Source organism: Bufo bufo, chromosome 4 (genome assembly GCF_905171765.1).
Source record: "Bufo bufo chromosome 4, aBufBuf1.1, whole genome shotgun sequence".
NCBI classification, from domain to species: Eukaryota; Metazoa; Chordata; class Amphibia; order Anura; family Bufonidae; genus Bufo; species Bufo bufo.
This window is the reverse complement of record NC_053392.1, coordinates 363,375,560-363,391,492: the sequence shown is the minus strand read 5'-3', so window position 1 is coordinate 363,391,492 and position 15,933 is coordinate 363,375,560. Positions and strand designations below refer to the sequence as shown.

At 44.4% G+C, this 15,933-nt stretch overlaps 1 protein-coding gene across 3 annotated transcripts in view; it reads right to left on the bottom strand.

Moving 5' to 3' along the window:
• Positions 1 to 1,456: 1,456 nt before the first annotated feature.
• TRMT11 (tRNA methyltransferase 11 homolog) overlaps positions 1,457 to 15,933 on the bottom strand; it is a 74,136-nt gene continuing 59,659 nt past the window's right edge. Inside the window, exons 13-14 of one of the 3 annotated variants that reach the window (XM_040429102.1) lie at positions 2,914 to 3,100; positions 1,998 to 2,793 (exon numbers count right to left, since the gene is read on the bottom strand). In XM_040429102.1, the coding sequence (XP_040285036.1) occupies positions 2,930 to 3,100 (171 nt within the window). In that variant the 3' untranslated portion in view covers positions 1,998 to 2,793; positions 2,914 to 2,929. Of the gene's footprint in view, positions 3,101 to 15,933 lie in introns of all 3 variants that reach the window. The other 2 variants (XM_040429105.1, XM_040429104.1) reach the window with 2 other exon arrangements.

The window sequence follows — 15,933 nt, the reverse complement described above, 5'->3', positions numbered from 1 at the left end:
AAAGTGAACAGAGCTTAGTCGTGATGTCACTGGGCCTGCAGTAAACAGCGAGAAGGCTGCGGCGCTACTGCCAGCGCCGCTGCCTTCTCAAACAGGTGATCGGCGGGGGTCCCGGGTGTCGGACCTCCGCCGATCAGATGCTAATGATCTATCCAGAGGGTAGATCATCGGTTTAAAATAACTGTAAAACCGCTTTAAGGTGAAATATGGCAGGGTCCTTAAGGGGTTAATTAAGAGAGAAAAAAATAACAGAAAAATATATATAAGTCCCTCCTGGGACTTGAACTTAGGATATCCACATGCAAGGCTAAGCACTTACTGCTGAGCTACAGCCTTTCCACATAGAGACTAATGGGTTTTCTCTGCTTAGAAAGATAACACAGATTAATGGTATCTTTATAATCATATATTGTGCCTATGAATAAAGCAGTAATATGTATATTAGCTTTCTAAGCATATCTCAATGTGGTAAGGTGGCTACACTAAGCAGTGTATATGATATGTACATGCCAGGACACAGCTCTGCCCTTAGCATAATGATGTCTAGCCCAGTCAATCAAGGGGAGAGGGGGTGTGTGCAGAACACAGGGGTGTTACAATGCAGTGCTCCAAGGATTTAGCCCCATCTCCTGGTGCCCCAAAGTGCTCATGTGCATATGAAAAACCCCCAGATATCTCTGCAGCTGTTTAGCATACAGACAAAAGAAAGGTATAATTTTAATCAGCATGATGAACCCTACCAAGCTGTATGCCAGGTATAATACGTTTGATGATGCTGACAGAGCCTCTTTAAAGCATACTAGGGATGCCATATTGCAGAATCACAATATGTGGTTTGTATTAGACTTATAGCAGTTTTTGCTGCTGTAGGCCTCCTGCACACGAACGTGTGCTGCCTGTTGCCGGATTGCGGACCGCATATGCGGATCTGCAATACATGGGCGCCGTTCCGTGGGCATTCCGCATCACGGATGCTGACTCATTCACTTCAATGGGTCCACAAATCCGGAGATGCGGAATGGAACCCTACGCAAGCACTAGGGAGTGCTTCTGTGGGGTTTCACCCCGTGCTTCCGTTACGCAAAAAGATAGAACACGTCCTATCTTTTTGCGGAACGGGCGGATCGTGGACCCATTAAAGTGAATGGGTCTGCGATCCGCTGCGGCTGCCCCACGGTCGGTGCTCGTGCTTTGCGTCCCGCAGCACGGCCAAGGGGCGCACACGTTTGTGTGCAGGAGGCCTTAGTGATAAAGAAATAATTTCAGTTCCAGAATTAAGCTTTCACTGTTAGCTGAATCCAACTGATGGCATTTTGTAAACAAGTGCAATCTGATATCAAACTCAGGAGTTCAATCATATTCATAACAGCCCATAATCGTTGTCAGTGTAGGTGTGATCTTATGTTCTTATTATCTACCCCAAATTCCTCCTTGACAGCCACAATATAACTACAAGTTCAACCAAATAGCAATGTACTTTATTTACATCAAACTTTGAGATGAGATTCAGTTTAAAAATGGACAGAAATACCAGGCAGTCCCATGTAAAAATCCATATAAAAGTCCAATGATAAATATCGAAGCAGACAGCTCACAAAGAAATAGCCGGTTATTTGATGAACGGTCTGGTTTCCAGGAACACTTCATTCCATGTGCCATTTACTTCCTTTTTCCCCATGCTTACACAGAATACATCATCAGTACACGGTGCAATAGCGGTTGGTGCTGGAGTTCTTCACGTCCTTTTCACCTCCGGCCTGAGTGTGGAAGGAGAAAGGTCTTGCTGACCACATGTATTAGTGATTCATCTTTACAGTTGTCTTCCCAAGGGCGACAAGGTAGAATCAGCAAAGTGTTACACCCAACAAAAATAAAGAAACATAAAAGTCTAAACACAGCTTCAATTTCAAACGAGAACATCTCAGTGCAGACGCAAGAGGAGTCACACGCCTATTTGTTATGGCTCCACAAAAAAAAGTCTTTTAGGTTGTGAGTAATAAAAGGAAGAAAAAACAACAACATAAAATCAGTTGTCTTAAGAGAGAGCCGGACTGTAGGAATGTAAAAACAAATGAAAAAGAACAGATGAGCTTCAGATGTGGACAGGCTCAACAGAATGCCATCGCCTTCCAAAGCCTCAGTCGAGTCCTCTGGGCTTAACGTAACTGGCCAGGGTCAGACCAATAACAAACCACAAAAGGACCATTGCATGCAACGCTGTTGTAACTAGACAAAGCGAGATTGTGCGCGTTTAATGCGGATCAATTACAAACAATAACAAATGAAGGCAATCTCCCTAATGAGGGACACTTCATCACCCTTACATGTGAAGAACGAATTCCAGAGGTTGGAGACTGAAAAGCAAACATGCAACTTCCTTCTGTGAAAGACAGACGCGGCAGCCAGTGAGCTCCAGCTCTGTGGCCACTTAGCGGTGCTAATTCCCATTAAAAAGACTATAAATACAGAGCGCAGGTTTATATACAATAAAATACCAGAATGTAAACCAGAGACCTTGCAGTCCTCCAAATGAATATGAAACCGTTCGATATTAGCTTAACCCCTTCATAACCCTGCATGGTGGTTGGCTCACACCAGGTCAAAAGCAGGTGACAAGTAACAGGAGCCCTTGGCAAACAATGTCAGCCACGCTGTTCCATTCTTTCGACAGTCTGTACTCATATGTATAACATACAGCAAACATGCTTATTTCCACCAATCCTGGGGGTCCTCATCAGAACGGAGTGAAGCATGTAACCTCACTGTGTGGCTCCCAAGTACCTTGCCCGAGACCTGTTTAGGAAAAGTAAGAAGGAAGATGGCTTACAACACCTTTAAGATGTGGACGTTTTTCATAACCATTCAAGACTGAAATTTCAGCTGCGACCATGAGATGAACTGTATTTAAAATACCGTGAAACGCTTGACGTCAGACACCCTGTTGCGCACCAAAATCACAACAGTTCTGCCCTTCAGCCCTGGCTCGCTCTTCTCTTGCAATTCTCTTTGTTAAGCCGCTAAAATATTTCTCGCGGAAGGAGTTGTGACCTTGATACTGTGAATACTGCCCATCTTCCAAATGGGCATATTGGTCCTTGTCCTGATTAAGAAAAGAGTAAGAAAACATCAAGTTACAAGACGTCTGCATATACAGTGAATATAACATGCTATGACTTATTCAAATGCTCAAAATAATAGTTTTTCCCAGGGTTCTCTTACTATATAAAGGATTTTTTTTATAATTTATTTGGCTTTTTTTTTGTTAGCTTTGTACAAATGCAAATCTGTCTTATTCATGTTTATGTTGATTTTAACCTTTTTGGTGCCATCATTGATTTTTCATATGCACCCCCCATACATTATTGATCAAACACAGATGGACATACGAAGTTACATATTTTTATAGGATCCATTGACAGGCAAAATACAAGAAGAATACAGATGATAGGACAAGCTGTGCATCTGAAATATCTGCAAGAAATTGGGATCTCCCAAATAGAAGACTCACAGCATGAATGAACGGGAGTCGGACAGTTCTGTATTATACTAGTGAACCAAAAAGCTCAGGATGAACAGGTCCTCCTTTGAGTGTGAAAAAAGCGACATCAAATGGGAAGATGAATGAAATATGGTGGCTGCGTGTGGGTGGCCTTAAATACCTAATAACATCGTTTCCTTAAAGCGGAAGGAACATTGTTACATGGGGTCAGCTTGTAATTGGTATTAATATGCTGAAAAATTCAAGTTTCTGTTATTAGTTCCTTTGACCATCAATTTACCAACTGTACATTTGGGGCTTCGTAAGTAAGATACAAATAATCTATGTCTTGAGCACGGAAAATAAGAACCAGGTGTGAGGAGACAGGAACCACTTCAGCTAACAATCTAAAGCAGAAAGAAATATACAAGATCCCTTGTTTAAATTTGGTATAATTGGGAGCACACACTCGGCAAAGGGATATTAAAAAGAGCCTCCTAGAACCCAGCGGACATAATTCCCTGTTTAGTGGATTAGGAGGAGAGCTGGAAATGAAGTCTTGAATAACAGCTTTATCCTGCAGTCACATCAACAACTGTGAAATTAGAGAGTGTGAGGGAGGATCGCTGCTGGGAGCCAATTCCAAAGTGTGTCTAAAGATTGGGATCTTGACATAAGGCAGAGGAGAGGCTTTCTATACTAAGTGAATGGTTTCCAAACAATGTGGTGCAAACAAATGCTTAAATCTACTGCAGTTAAGTAGTGCAGTCAATTACCAAGAGGGTCATATAAATCTCACTCCTTTCACAGCCAAATTAGGCTCTGGCAATGTAAAGAGGGTTAATGCCTCCGAGCATACTGGCCCAACAAAAACATATCTGCTGTGCCAAGGAACTCCATGGTATACGAGATAATAAGTGCAATATTACAGGATTATGATATATACAATGGCTCAAGGGTGATGGCTTACAAAAGAATGCCTTTACCCAGTCCTGCTATAACAGACAATTCATGAAAATGGGAGGAAAAACAACCCCATACAATTTAGGCCGCATTCACACATACGTGGACCACAGTCCGTGAAAAACCCAGCCTGCCGTCCTACTGAGTGCACGGCGTCATTGGATGCTATGATGCCGTGCGCTTCGTGCCGACGCCGCTGTACAGTAATACACTCGTATAGATCATAACCATACAGCGGCGGCAGCACGAAGCGCACGGCGTCACAGCAACCAATGATGCCGTGCACTCAGCAGGACGAGTTTTCACGGACCGTGGTCCGTAAAAAATCCACGTATGTGTGAATGCGGCCTTATTCTATTACATTACATAACAAGCATGATTTATGAGCTGCACTGCAATATATCTGGAGAACAAGTAGCACATAGGCAAGCTCTGCACACATATCAGCAATAGCCTGTATTACTTCACATATTCCTGTAGTCTTACGCCTTATATCAGAGCTGTACCTCCATGTCATAAGTATGATGCCTCTGTATGACAGTATACAGTCAGGTCCATAAATATTGGGACATGGACACGATTCTAACATTTTTGGCTCTATACACCACCACAATGGATTTAAAATTAAACGAACAAGATGTGCTTTACCTGCAGACTGTCAGCTTTAATTTGAGGGTATTTACATCCAAATCAGGTGAACGGTGTAGGAATTACAACAGTTTGCATATGTGCCTCCTACTTGTTAAGGGACCAAAAGTAATAGGACAATTGGCTTCTCAGCTGTTCCATGGCCAGGTGTGTGTTGTTCCCTCATTTTCCCAATTACAATGAGCTGATAAAAGGTCCAGAGTTCATTTCCAGTCTGCTATTTGCATTTGGAATCTGTTGCAGTCAAATCTCAAGATGAGATCCAAAGAGCTGTCACTATCAGTGAAGCAAGCCATCATTAGGCTGAAAAAACAAAACAAACCTATCAGAGAGATAGCAAAAACATTAGGCGTGGCCAAAACAACTGTTTGGAACATTCTTAAAAAGAAGGAACGCACCGGTGAGCTCAGCAACACCAAATGATCCAGAAGACCACAGAAACAACTGTGGTGGATGACCAAAGAATTCTTTCCCTGGTGAAGAAAACACCCTTCACAACAGTTGGCTAGGTCAAGAACACTCTTCAGGAGGTAGGTGTATGTGTGTCAAAGTCAACCATCAAGAGAAGACTTCACCAGAGTGAATACAGTGGGTTCACCACAAGATGGAAACCATTGGTGAGCCTCAAAAACAGGAAGTCCAGATTAGAGTTTGCCAAACGACATCTAAAAAAGCCTTCACAGTTCTGGAACAACATCATATGGACAGATGAGACCAAGATCAACTTGTACCAGAGGGATGGGAAGAGAAGAGTATGGAGAAGGAAAGGAACGTCTCATGATCCTAAGCATACCACCTCATCAGTGAAGCATGGTGGTGGTAGTGTCATGGCGTGGGCATGTATGGCTGCCAATGGAACTGCTTCTCTTGTATTTATTGATGATGTGACTGCTGACAAAAGCAGCAGGTTGAATTCTGAAGTGTTTCGGGCAATATTATCTGATCATATTCAGCCCAATGCTTCAGAACTCATTAGACGGCGCTTCACAGTGCAGATGGACAAGGACCCAAAGCATACTGCAAAAGCAACCAAAGAGGGAAAGAAGTGGAATGTTCTGCAATGGCCAAGTCAATCACCGGACCTGAATTTAATTGAGCATGCATTTCACTTGCTGAAGACCCAACTGGAGTGAAAATGCCCCAAGAACAAGCAGGAACTGAAGACAGTTGCAGTAGAGGCCTGGCAGAACATCTGGCAGAACATCACCAGGGATGAAACCCAGCGTCTGGTGATGTCTATGCGTTCCAGACTTCAGGCTGTAATTGACTGCAAAGGATTTGCAACCAAGTATTAAAAAGTGAAAGTTTGATTTATAATTATTATTCTGTCCCATTACTTTTGGTCCCTTAACAAGTGGGAGGCACATATGCAAACTGTTGTAATTCCTGCACCGTTCACCTGATTTGGATGTAAATACCCTCAAATTAAAGCTGACAGTCTGCAGTTAAAGCACATCTTGTTCGTTTCATTTCAAATCCATTGTGGTGGTGTATAGAGCCAGAAATGTTAGAATTGTGTCAATGTCCCAATATTTATGGACCTGACTGTATTACGTATATATTCTCCCTTAGCTGAAATACCTCAAAGGCTGGGTTTGCCATGTTGCAGGATTGAGCTGCGTGGCCAAACTGCAATGTGATTTTTCGCTGTGTGGCTTTTACAGGTTTGGAAAATGCACTTTACTTGTAAAACCGTGTGGTAAAATCCTGCAATGTATAAGCCCAGCCTTAGGGAAAATACCTCCATAACCTCAACAGTCACATTAAAATTGGAAAACCCTCCCAAAAATGTCATTTTTTTATTGTAGATTTTTAATATGTGTCTGCTGTAAATCTTATTGGCGCACAACTCAGGGGACACTATTGCATTTTAACCCTTTAGTGACAATTAATTTTAGCCGTAAGGACCAATAATATTTTCCTCCTTTGTGTTCTACTAGTCATAACAAATTTTTTTTCTTCTAAATCCATTTTTTATTTTGGGGGATTAGTTGTAGTTTTTTTAGGAACCATTTTGGGGTATATATAGTGTAGTAAATAATTTTTATTATTTTTTTTTAGGGGAAAGCAAAAACAGCAATTTTAACAATATTTGGTGGAATTTATTCACTGTGTGGTATAAATAACTTTTTATGTGGGTCAGTACAGTGATGATAATAACACATTTCTATATATTTTTTACTATTTTTAATTTCCTTCTGCAGCCTGTCAGGTCTGCAGCTGCTCCCTCATTCTCCTCCAGACTGAAGGGGAGGGGGGGCTGCTTTAGCTGCTCATATCTCTGGTTTAGTAGCAGCTAGTATTTCAAACACTACCACAATGACTGCATTACCTTCACTACATGGGAAGATATCTCTGTTAGAAATTCGGATGCAGTGAATGCAATTAAGGCTACTTTCACACCTGCGTTTAGGTCGGATCCGTCTGGTATGTGCCCAGACGGATCCGCACCTATAATGCAAACGCTTAGATCCGTTTGCATTACCATAAACAAAAAAAAAAAAAAATGTTTTTTTTTTTTCATGATAATGCAAATGGATCCGTTTTGACTTTACATTGAAAGTCAATGGGAGACGGATCCGTTTGAAAATTGAGCCATACTGTGTCAACTTCAAACGGATCCGTCCCCATTGACTTACATTGTAAGTCTGGACGGATCCGTTTGCCTCCGCACGGCCAGGCGGACACCTGAACGCTGCAAGCTGCGTTCAGGTGTCCGCCTGCTGAGCGGAGCGGAGGACAAACGGAGCCAGACTGATGCATTCTGAGCGGATCCGCATCCATTCAGAATGCATTAGAGCTGGACGGATCCGTTCGGGGCCGCTTGTGAGCCCCTTCAAACGGAACTCACAAGCGGAGCCCCGAACACTAGTGTGAAAGTAGCCTAAAAGTAAAAGCAGGTATTACTTGCGCTTATTCCCGACTCAATCTCTAACAGTGATATCTCCTATTTATCTTTGGCTAATGCCGCCATTTTGGTCATATATATACAGTGGATATAAAAAGTCTACACACCCCTGTTAAAATGTCAGGTTTCTGTGCTGTAAAAAAAAATGAGACAAAGATAAATAATTTTATAATTGGTATACACGATTGCATGAGAAACCCCACAAGGTCGGCAGCTTTTGAAATACTGGCCCTGGCACGTCTATAAACGATGACCATACCTTGATGGAAGCCGCACAAATTGTTCGATTTTCCATGGCTAAGTGAACTTGGTTGCCAAAATATCTGTTAAAGTGACTTTAATGACGGAATATGCCAGACGGTGGCAGCATATCAAACAGCAAGAAAACCTGGCCAAGGAGCTGGGTTGTGGTCCCAGTGAAATGGCGTGCTTTGATGTAGAGCGGGAGGCGTTGAGGGCGCAATTGCAGTGGGCCCGCAAGACAAATTCTCCAACGCTGTATGGACCCTTTGTAAACGTCCAAGGTGTCAGTGGTGTGCCTGGATTTCTAGAGGAAAAGCTGATTTAATGCCGTTGCCCAGGGCAACCGTCGGGAAGACAAAGAGGGGGGAGAGCGGTGCGGCTCTTAGGAGTGCCTGTATTTCCTGTGATTGTGTACAAGGTCCTAAAGGGTGTGCCTGGAGTGACCATCCGTGGTTTCCGGTAGCAACGGCTGCAGATAGGAGTCTGCTGGTGGTCGTGGTACCAGGAACCCAGAGAAGGCTGGAGATCTCGGTAGATGTGATCTTGGGATATCTTCATCTCCAGAGACTGCCGAATCCGCGACGTCAGGCGGTAAGAACATTACTGTATTTATTGGGCGGGCCGATTCCGGGACAGTACGCCGACGACAGTTGCTACCTGCTGGGCCGGCAGGTGGTAAGTCCCAGAGGCAAGGAACTGTTGCAAGAGGATGTGTCTATGTGGAAATCGCAGTGTCTGAAGAGGCGGGTAAGCCTGTTGCGGTTGCTCCCTCGCGGGAATCTGCAGGGGAGAAGGGTATTGTGTTGCCCAAAATGCCCGTGACCAAGTCTAGGCTCGGGGTTGTGAAAGTTAGTGACCCTATGCTAGCCCAGGTAATGGGTAGCACGATACTGAAAACTAAGACTGGTATAATGGTAAATATGCTGGACAGACCTGCGATTAAAAAGGACTGTCAGATAGTTCCCACCGTGTGGGACTGAAGTGACAACTAGAATCAATGGTGCCAAGTTATCTGCATTGCCTAATGAAAATGTGAAGTTATGTAAATTAGTCATAATGATTATACCTTTTCCTTTGCAGGCTGTGATCAGGAAAAAAGATACCCCTGCTGGTTTAATTGTATATGTGGTAGGGATGTTGATTGAAAGTGAGGCAATGCGAGAAGGTGTACCGCATGTACTAGGTGCAGATAAGCAGTCTTCCCAGGGTTCTATGGTTAGTGAGCCCGGGTGCAAGATAGATGAAAGTGGTGTGACCTATAATGTGAACCAGGCATCTGAAAGAGAGCCTGAGCAAGTGCAAGTGGTTCTTACTGAGGGGGAGTCTCCAGTGAGTACTGGGTCTTGTGGACCTGATGTTACAAATATGATGATATATGACGTGATGTTTGGCTGTGATATTGTTTCGTTGTTGTGGGGTAAGGTAGACACTTCTGCAGATAGTGACGAAACTCCTGCAGAACCAGTACTTGCCCGTTTAAATAAAGGTCTAAGGGAGATGCACATTGACTGCCATGGGGAAAGAATATTGCCTATTGAAAACAATGGTGCTGATAAGGTGCAAAGCGACTGTGCCAAGTTTGTGGAAAGGCATAATGAAAATGTGATGTCAGGTGAAATATGTGATGACGATGACATGCCTTTTCCGTTGCGGGATGTGATCAGGGGAATAGCACCCCCTGGAGGAAAACATGTGAATGATGCAAAAGTGCAGATAAATGTCGTGAGCCCCGAGTGGAGCAATCCTACTCTGATGAACGTGCAAGAAAGGGTAGCAGTCCTAGAGGGTGTACCACACGTACCAGAGGTGGACATGCAGTCTCCACAGTGTTTTATGGTCAATAAAGTAATGTCCCAGGGAGGGATTGACTCGGCAGTTCTCCTAGAGGTCAGCGTTAATAATGACACTAGTGACTTAAGTGATGTATGTGCTGTGACCATTAGCAATTCCGAGAGGGAAGCTACCAGGTCAAAGTCTTGTGAAGTTGAGGTGGTTACTACAGGGAGTGCAGAATTATTAGGCAAGTTGTATTTTTGAGGATTAATTTTATTATTGAACAACAACCATGTTCTCAATGAACCCAAAAAACTCATTAATATCAAAGCTGAATATTTTTGGAAGTAGTTTTTAGTTTGTTTTTAGTTTTAGCTATTTTAGGGGGATATCTGTGTGTGCAGGTGACTATTACTGTGCATAATTATTAGGCAACTTAACAAAAAACAAATATATACCCATTTCAATTATTTATTTTTACCAGTGAAACCAATATAACATCTCAACATTCACAAATATACATTTCTGACATTCAAAAACAAATCAGTGACCAATATAGCCACCTTTCTTTGCAAGGACACTCAAAAGCCTGCCATCCATGGATACTGTCAGTGTTTTGATCTGTTCACCATCAACATTGCGTGCAGCAGCAACCACAGCCTCCCAGACACTGTTCAGAGAGGTGTACTGTTTTCCCTCCTTGTAAATCTCACATTTGATGATGGACCACAGGTTCTCAATGGGGTTAAGATCAGGTGAACAAGGAGGCCATGTCATTAGATTTTCTTCTTTTATACCCTTTCTTGCCAGCCACGCTGTGGAGTACTTGGACGCGTGTGATGGAGCATTGTCCTGCATGAAAATCATGTTTTTCTTGAAGGATGCAGACTTCTTCCTGTACCACTGCTTGAAGAAGGTGTCTTCCAGAAACTGGCAGTAGGACTGGGAGTTGAGCTTGACTCCATCCTCAACCCGAAAAGGCCCCACAAGCTCATCTTTGATGATACCAGCCCAAACCAGTACTCCACCTCCACCTTGCTGGCGTCTGAGTCGGACTGGAGCTCTCTGCCCTTTACCAATCCAGCCACGGGCCCATCCATCTGGCCCATCAAGACTTACTCTCATTTCATCAGTCCATAAAACCTTAGAAAAATCAGTCTTGAGATATTTCTTGGCCCAGTCTTGACGTTTCAGCTTGTGTGTCTTGTTCGGTGGTGGTCGTCTTTCAGCCTTTCTTACCTTGGCTATGTCTCTGAGTATTGCACACCTTGTGCTTTTGGGCACTCCAGTGATGTTGCAGCTCTGAAATATGGCCAAACTGGTGGCAAGTGGCATCTTGGCAGCTGCACGCTTGACTTTTCTCAGTTCATGGGCAGTTATTTTGCGCCTTGGTTTTTCCACACGCTTCTTGCGACCCTGTTGACTATTTTGAATGAAACGCTTGATTGTTCGATGATCACGCTTCAGAAGCTTTGCAATTTTAAGAGTGCTGCATCCCTCTGCAAGATATCTCACTATTTTTGACTTTTCTGAGCCTGTCAAGTCCTTCTTTTGACCCATTTTGCCAAAGGAAAGGAAGTTGCCTAATAATTATGCACACCTGATATAGGGTGTTGATGTCATTAGACCACACCCCTTCTCATTACAGAGATGCACATCACCTAATATGCTTAATTGGTAGTAGGCTTTCGAGCCTATACAGCTTGGAGTAAGACAACATGCATAAAGAGGATGATGTGGTCAAAATACTCATTTGCCTAATAATTCTGCACGCAGTGTAGTAGCGACCAGATGACAGTTGTATCTGACATGACGAAAGTTAAGTGGGGAGACTTCAGCCTAGTATCTGAGACCCATACCCAGGCCGTGGTAAATGACCTAACTTGTCGGTACAGCCGCAAGCAAGAAGAGGATTCCTCCCTCTCTATACGGTCCCTAGATCTGCTAAAGAAGAGACTAGCTGTCTTCACAGAGTCATCGAAGAAGGCTGCAGAGGGGTCAAGGGAGGAGACCCAGAAAGAAATACAGAAAACTGCGGTAGACAACGATAATGTGCTTGAAGGCACTCGGGGTGGAACCCCCACAGGGTCTCTGGAAAAGAATCGGGATACTCCTATATCTGCTGCCGCAGAACCCAGCGAGGAGCAGTTGGACCAGGAGGCCCAAGAGCAGGGTGCTTCCAACAAACTGGTGCAAAAAAAATAAGAAAAAACTGAAAAATTTGGACCTGCCCCGGGCTGAAGAGAAATACATCTTGGCCCGATGTGCCGAAGAACATGACCAAGCGAAGGCGGATACTCGGGAAAGAGAGACCAAGGTCCTCTCCTTGGCTAGAGCAGCGAGATGAGTTTGAGGGTCTGAACAGGCAACTTAGAGCAGAGATGGAGGATCTTATGAGCTCAAAGGATGACGTCGGGAAGAACGTCTATGAGTTGGAGAAGCCTAGGCCAGAGCCTGTTAAGAAGGGATCTGGAGATGGTGGCGCTGTGGTGCCGACCGAGTCGGAGAAGACGGAAGATCTTTCTGCTGAGCCCGTTGATGGGGCTGATGTGAATGCAGAGGCCAAGAACACATGGCAGGGGGTAGCCCGGACCTGGTCCCGAAAGACGTCCCCTCCGCCTGCAAAGCCGTCCAAGTAGCCAGCAGACTGCTGGGGAAGGAATACGAGGAGATGGGAGACCAGTATGCGGATCCTGTCTACTACTGTGAGTTGGCTCTCCTAGAGCCTAAACGATTGGGGAACAATATCCTGGGTGAACCTCTGGAGGGATTGCCAGAAGGCAACGAGTCTGGTGAAGATCCCAATGTCCCCAGTGCCTCCAACCTTGATAAAAAAAGAGGAGGAGGAGTTGAGAAGGCAAGGATATGATGCCATGTCCGTGAAGGATGAAAAGGCTAATAAAGTGAATGGAGACGCCAAAGAATCAGAGGCTGAAGAAGCTAAGGCCGAGGTCTTGAAATGGGAGAAATCCTCAGATGTTCCAGAGACCAGCGAATGCCGAAGTGGGAAAAGCCAATGAAGACGCTGAAAACTCTGAAGCTGCCCCCAAACCCGAGGAAACCCCTGCTGAGAATAATGGAAAAGTGGTCCAGATACGTGGAAAAGGAACGAGCCGTAAGAAACATGCTCTGTTGAAGCAGCACTGTAAAATAAAGAGAGAGCGAGGTCAAAGAATAGAAAGAGAGGGTCTGCCTGTCACATGGACAATGGAGTCTCTTATACAATATCTATTAGGCAGAAAGTCAGTTTTAGTAATAAACCAAGCTCTGCTGGCATGGGTGTGGAAAAATAAAGGGAAAGGTGTGCGGCGGATGCCTTCTTGCGAGCATCCAGGTATTACTAGTGTTCACCCCCACAGGTGTGAACAAAGGGGGGGGGGATATGTGGTAAGGTGTACAGTGCTGGAAGGCGTGTTGTCCCACTCGGGTACCTCAGATGGGTGAGACCGATAAAATCCAGAGAGTGGCAGTGGTCTCAGCAAAAGCATAGTTTGCAGACAGTTTTGTAAACATTTTCTGGGCTGGATTTTACTTGGACTGGCAGTTAGGCTTGGTAGTGGGAGCTGCCAGTCCACACCCTTCCGGCACGGATATTCCCTTTTACCTGAGGTGATCACAGGTGATAGCCTGGATTTTGGGGGATGCAGTGACGCCGGGGAAAGGAGGGTCACTAGGTCAGAGTCGGGAGGACTGCTAGACCCCTCCCCCCAAAGGTACTGGACTTTATACTACCTGAGAGGCTGGAAAAACCGCATGTTGGTTAACAGGGTGTGAACGGCGCATTAGCTGAGGTAGGGAAATTATTTATGTTTAGTGAGAGCCTAGACGGAAAGGTGTTCATTTGTATTGTTTTGTGTGTGCTGGTGTTAAAATAAATACACTGTTTGGACACGAGAATCTGTTGCCTGGCAAGGTATCTGTGAGAATGACCCTGGAAAAGAGCTAATCCCCCACACACCCTACAACTAGCTCTTACCCCAATCACTTCCCTCCCCTGTGCAGACTTGGCTGCTAATCATTACAACCAGACCCTCAAAACCACCCTAGATGAAGTTGCTCCAATATCAATCCGACCCTCTCGACACAGAACACGTCAACCCTGGCACACACCTGAAACGTTTTCTCCAGCGCTTCTCCAGATGTGCAGAACGCTTATTGAGAAAATCGCGAATATCAGCAGACTTCCTCCATTATAAATTTATGCTCAAAATATACAATTCGGCTCTCAACATTGCCAAACAAAAGTACTTCACCTCTCTCATCTCCTCACTCCCAAATAACCCAAAACGACTCTGACAATTTTCATTCCCTTCTAAGCCCTAAAGTTCCAGATATCACTGACCTCTGCGCTGATGTCATGGCCACTTACTTCAGAGACAAGATTGGTAGTATCCGACAGGAAATCTCCCAGTCCCCATATAATTTCAATCCTCCTCCCTCCAATTTCTCCACATGCTCTCTCTCCTCTTTTGACCCTATAACAGAAGTAAAAGTCTCCAGGCTTCTCTCTTCTTCTCGACCCACAACCTGTAGCAGTGATCCTATTCCATCACACCTCCTCCAGTCCCTCTCCCCGGCTGTCATCACTCACCTAACTACAATTTTTAACCTCTCTCTTCTGGTATCTTTCCCTCCTCTTTCAAACACTCTATTATAACCCCACTAATAAAGAAACCATCTCTTGACCCGACCTGTGCTGCTAATTACCGACCTGTTTCTAACCTCCCCTTCATCTTTAAACTCCTTGAACGTCTTGTCTACTCTCGCTTAATAAGCTATCTCTCTGCAAACTCTCTTCCTGAGCCCTTACAATCTGCCTTTCGCTCTCTTCACTCTACAGAAACTCCCCTTACTAAAGTGTCTAACAATCTCTAAAGTGTCTCACAAACAGCAAAAATAAATTGTGACTATTCTCTACTGATTCTGCTGGATCTCTCTGCAGCGTTTGATACCGTAGACCATAAACTCCTCCTCACCATGCTCCACTCAATTGGCCTTAAGGACATTGCTCTCTCTTGGTTCTCTTCCTAACTCTCTGGCTGCTCCTTTAGTGTATCATTCGCTGGCTCTTCTTCTCCTCTTCCTCTTGATGTCCGAGTTTCTCAGGGCTCAGTACTAGGTCCTCTACTCTTCTCCCTCTATACAGCCCCCATCGGACAGACTATCAGTAGATTTGGCTTTCGATACCAACTCTATCCATCTCTAACTATACACTTAATCCCCTGATATTACCCCTGCTTTAGTCCAAAACACCAGTAATTGTCTGGTAGCTGTCTCTAACATCATGTCCTCTCTGTATCTAAAACTGAACCTCTTAAAAACTGAACTTCTTGTCTTTCCCCCATCTACTAACTCACCTAAACTTGATATTTCAATTTCAGTCTGCAGCACTATCATAACTCCTGTGCAACATGCCCGCTGTCTTGGGGCCACATTTGACTTTTGATCTTTCCTTTGTTCCCCATATTCAATCACTTACACGCTCTTGTCGTCTGCACCTCAAGAATATCGTCAGAATCCGCCCTTTTCTTATGGTGGAAACGGCAAAAACTCTTGTTGTTACCTTGATTCATTCTCATCTTGTCTCCCTCTCACTAAACTCTCCCCCCTTCAGTCTGTTCTAAATGCTGCAGACAGGCTCATCTATCCATCCAACTAACCACTACACTGATGCTACTAGCCTGTGCCAGTCACTTCACTGGTTGCCCATCCACCACAGAATAAGGTTCAAACTTCTCACCCTCACCCACAAAGCTCTCCACAGTGCTGCACCTCCATACATCTCCTCCCTCAGCTCCATCTACCACCCTACTCGTGCTCTCCGTTCTGTTATCGACCTAAGATTAATAACCTCCATAATTCGTACCTTTCACTCCCATCTTCAAGACTTTTCTCGAGCTGCACCTACTCTTTGGAATAT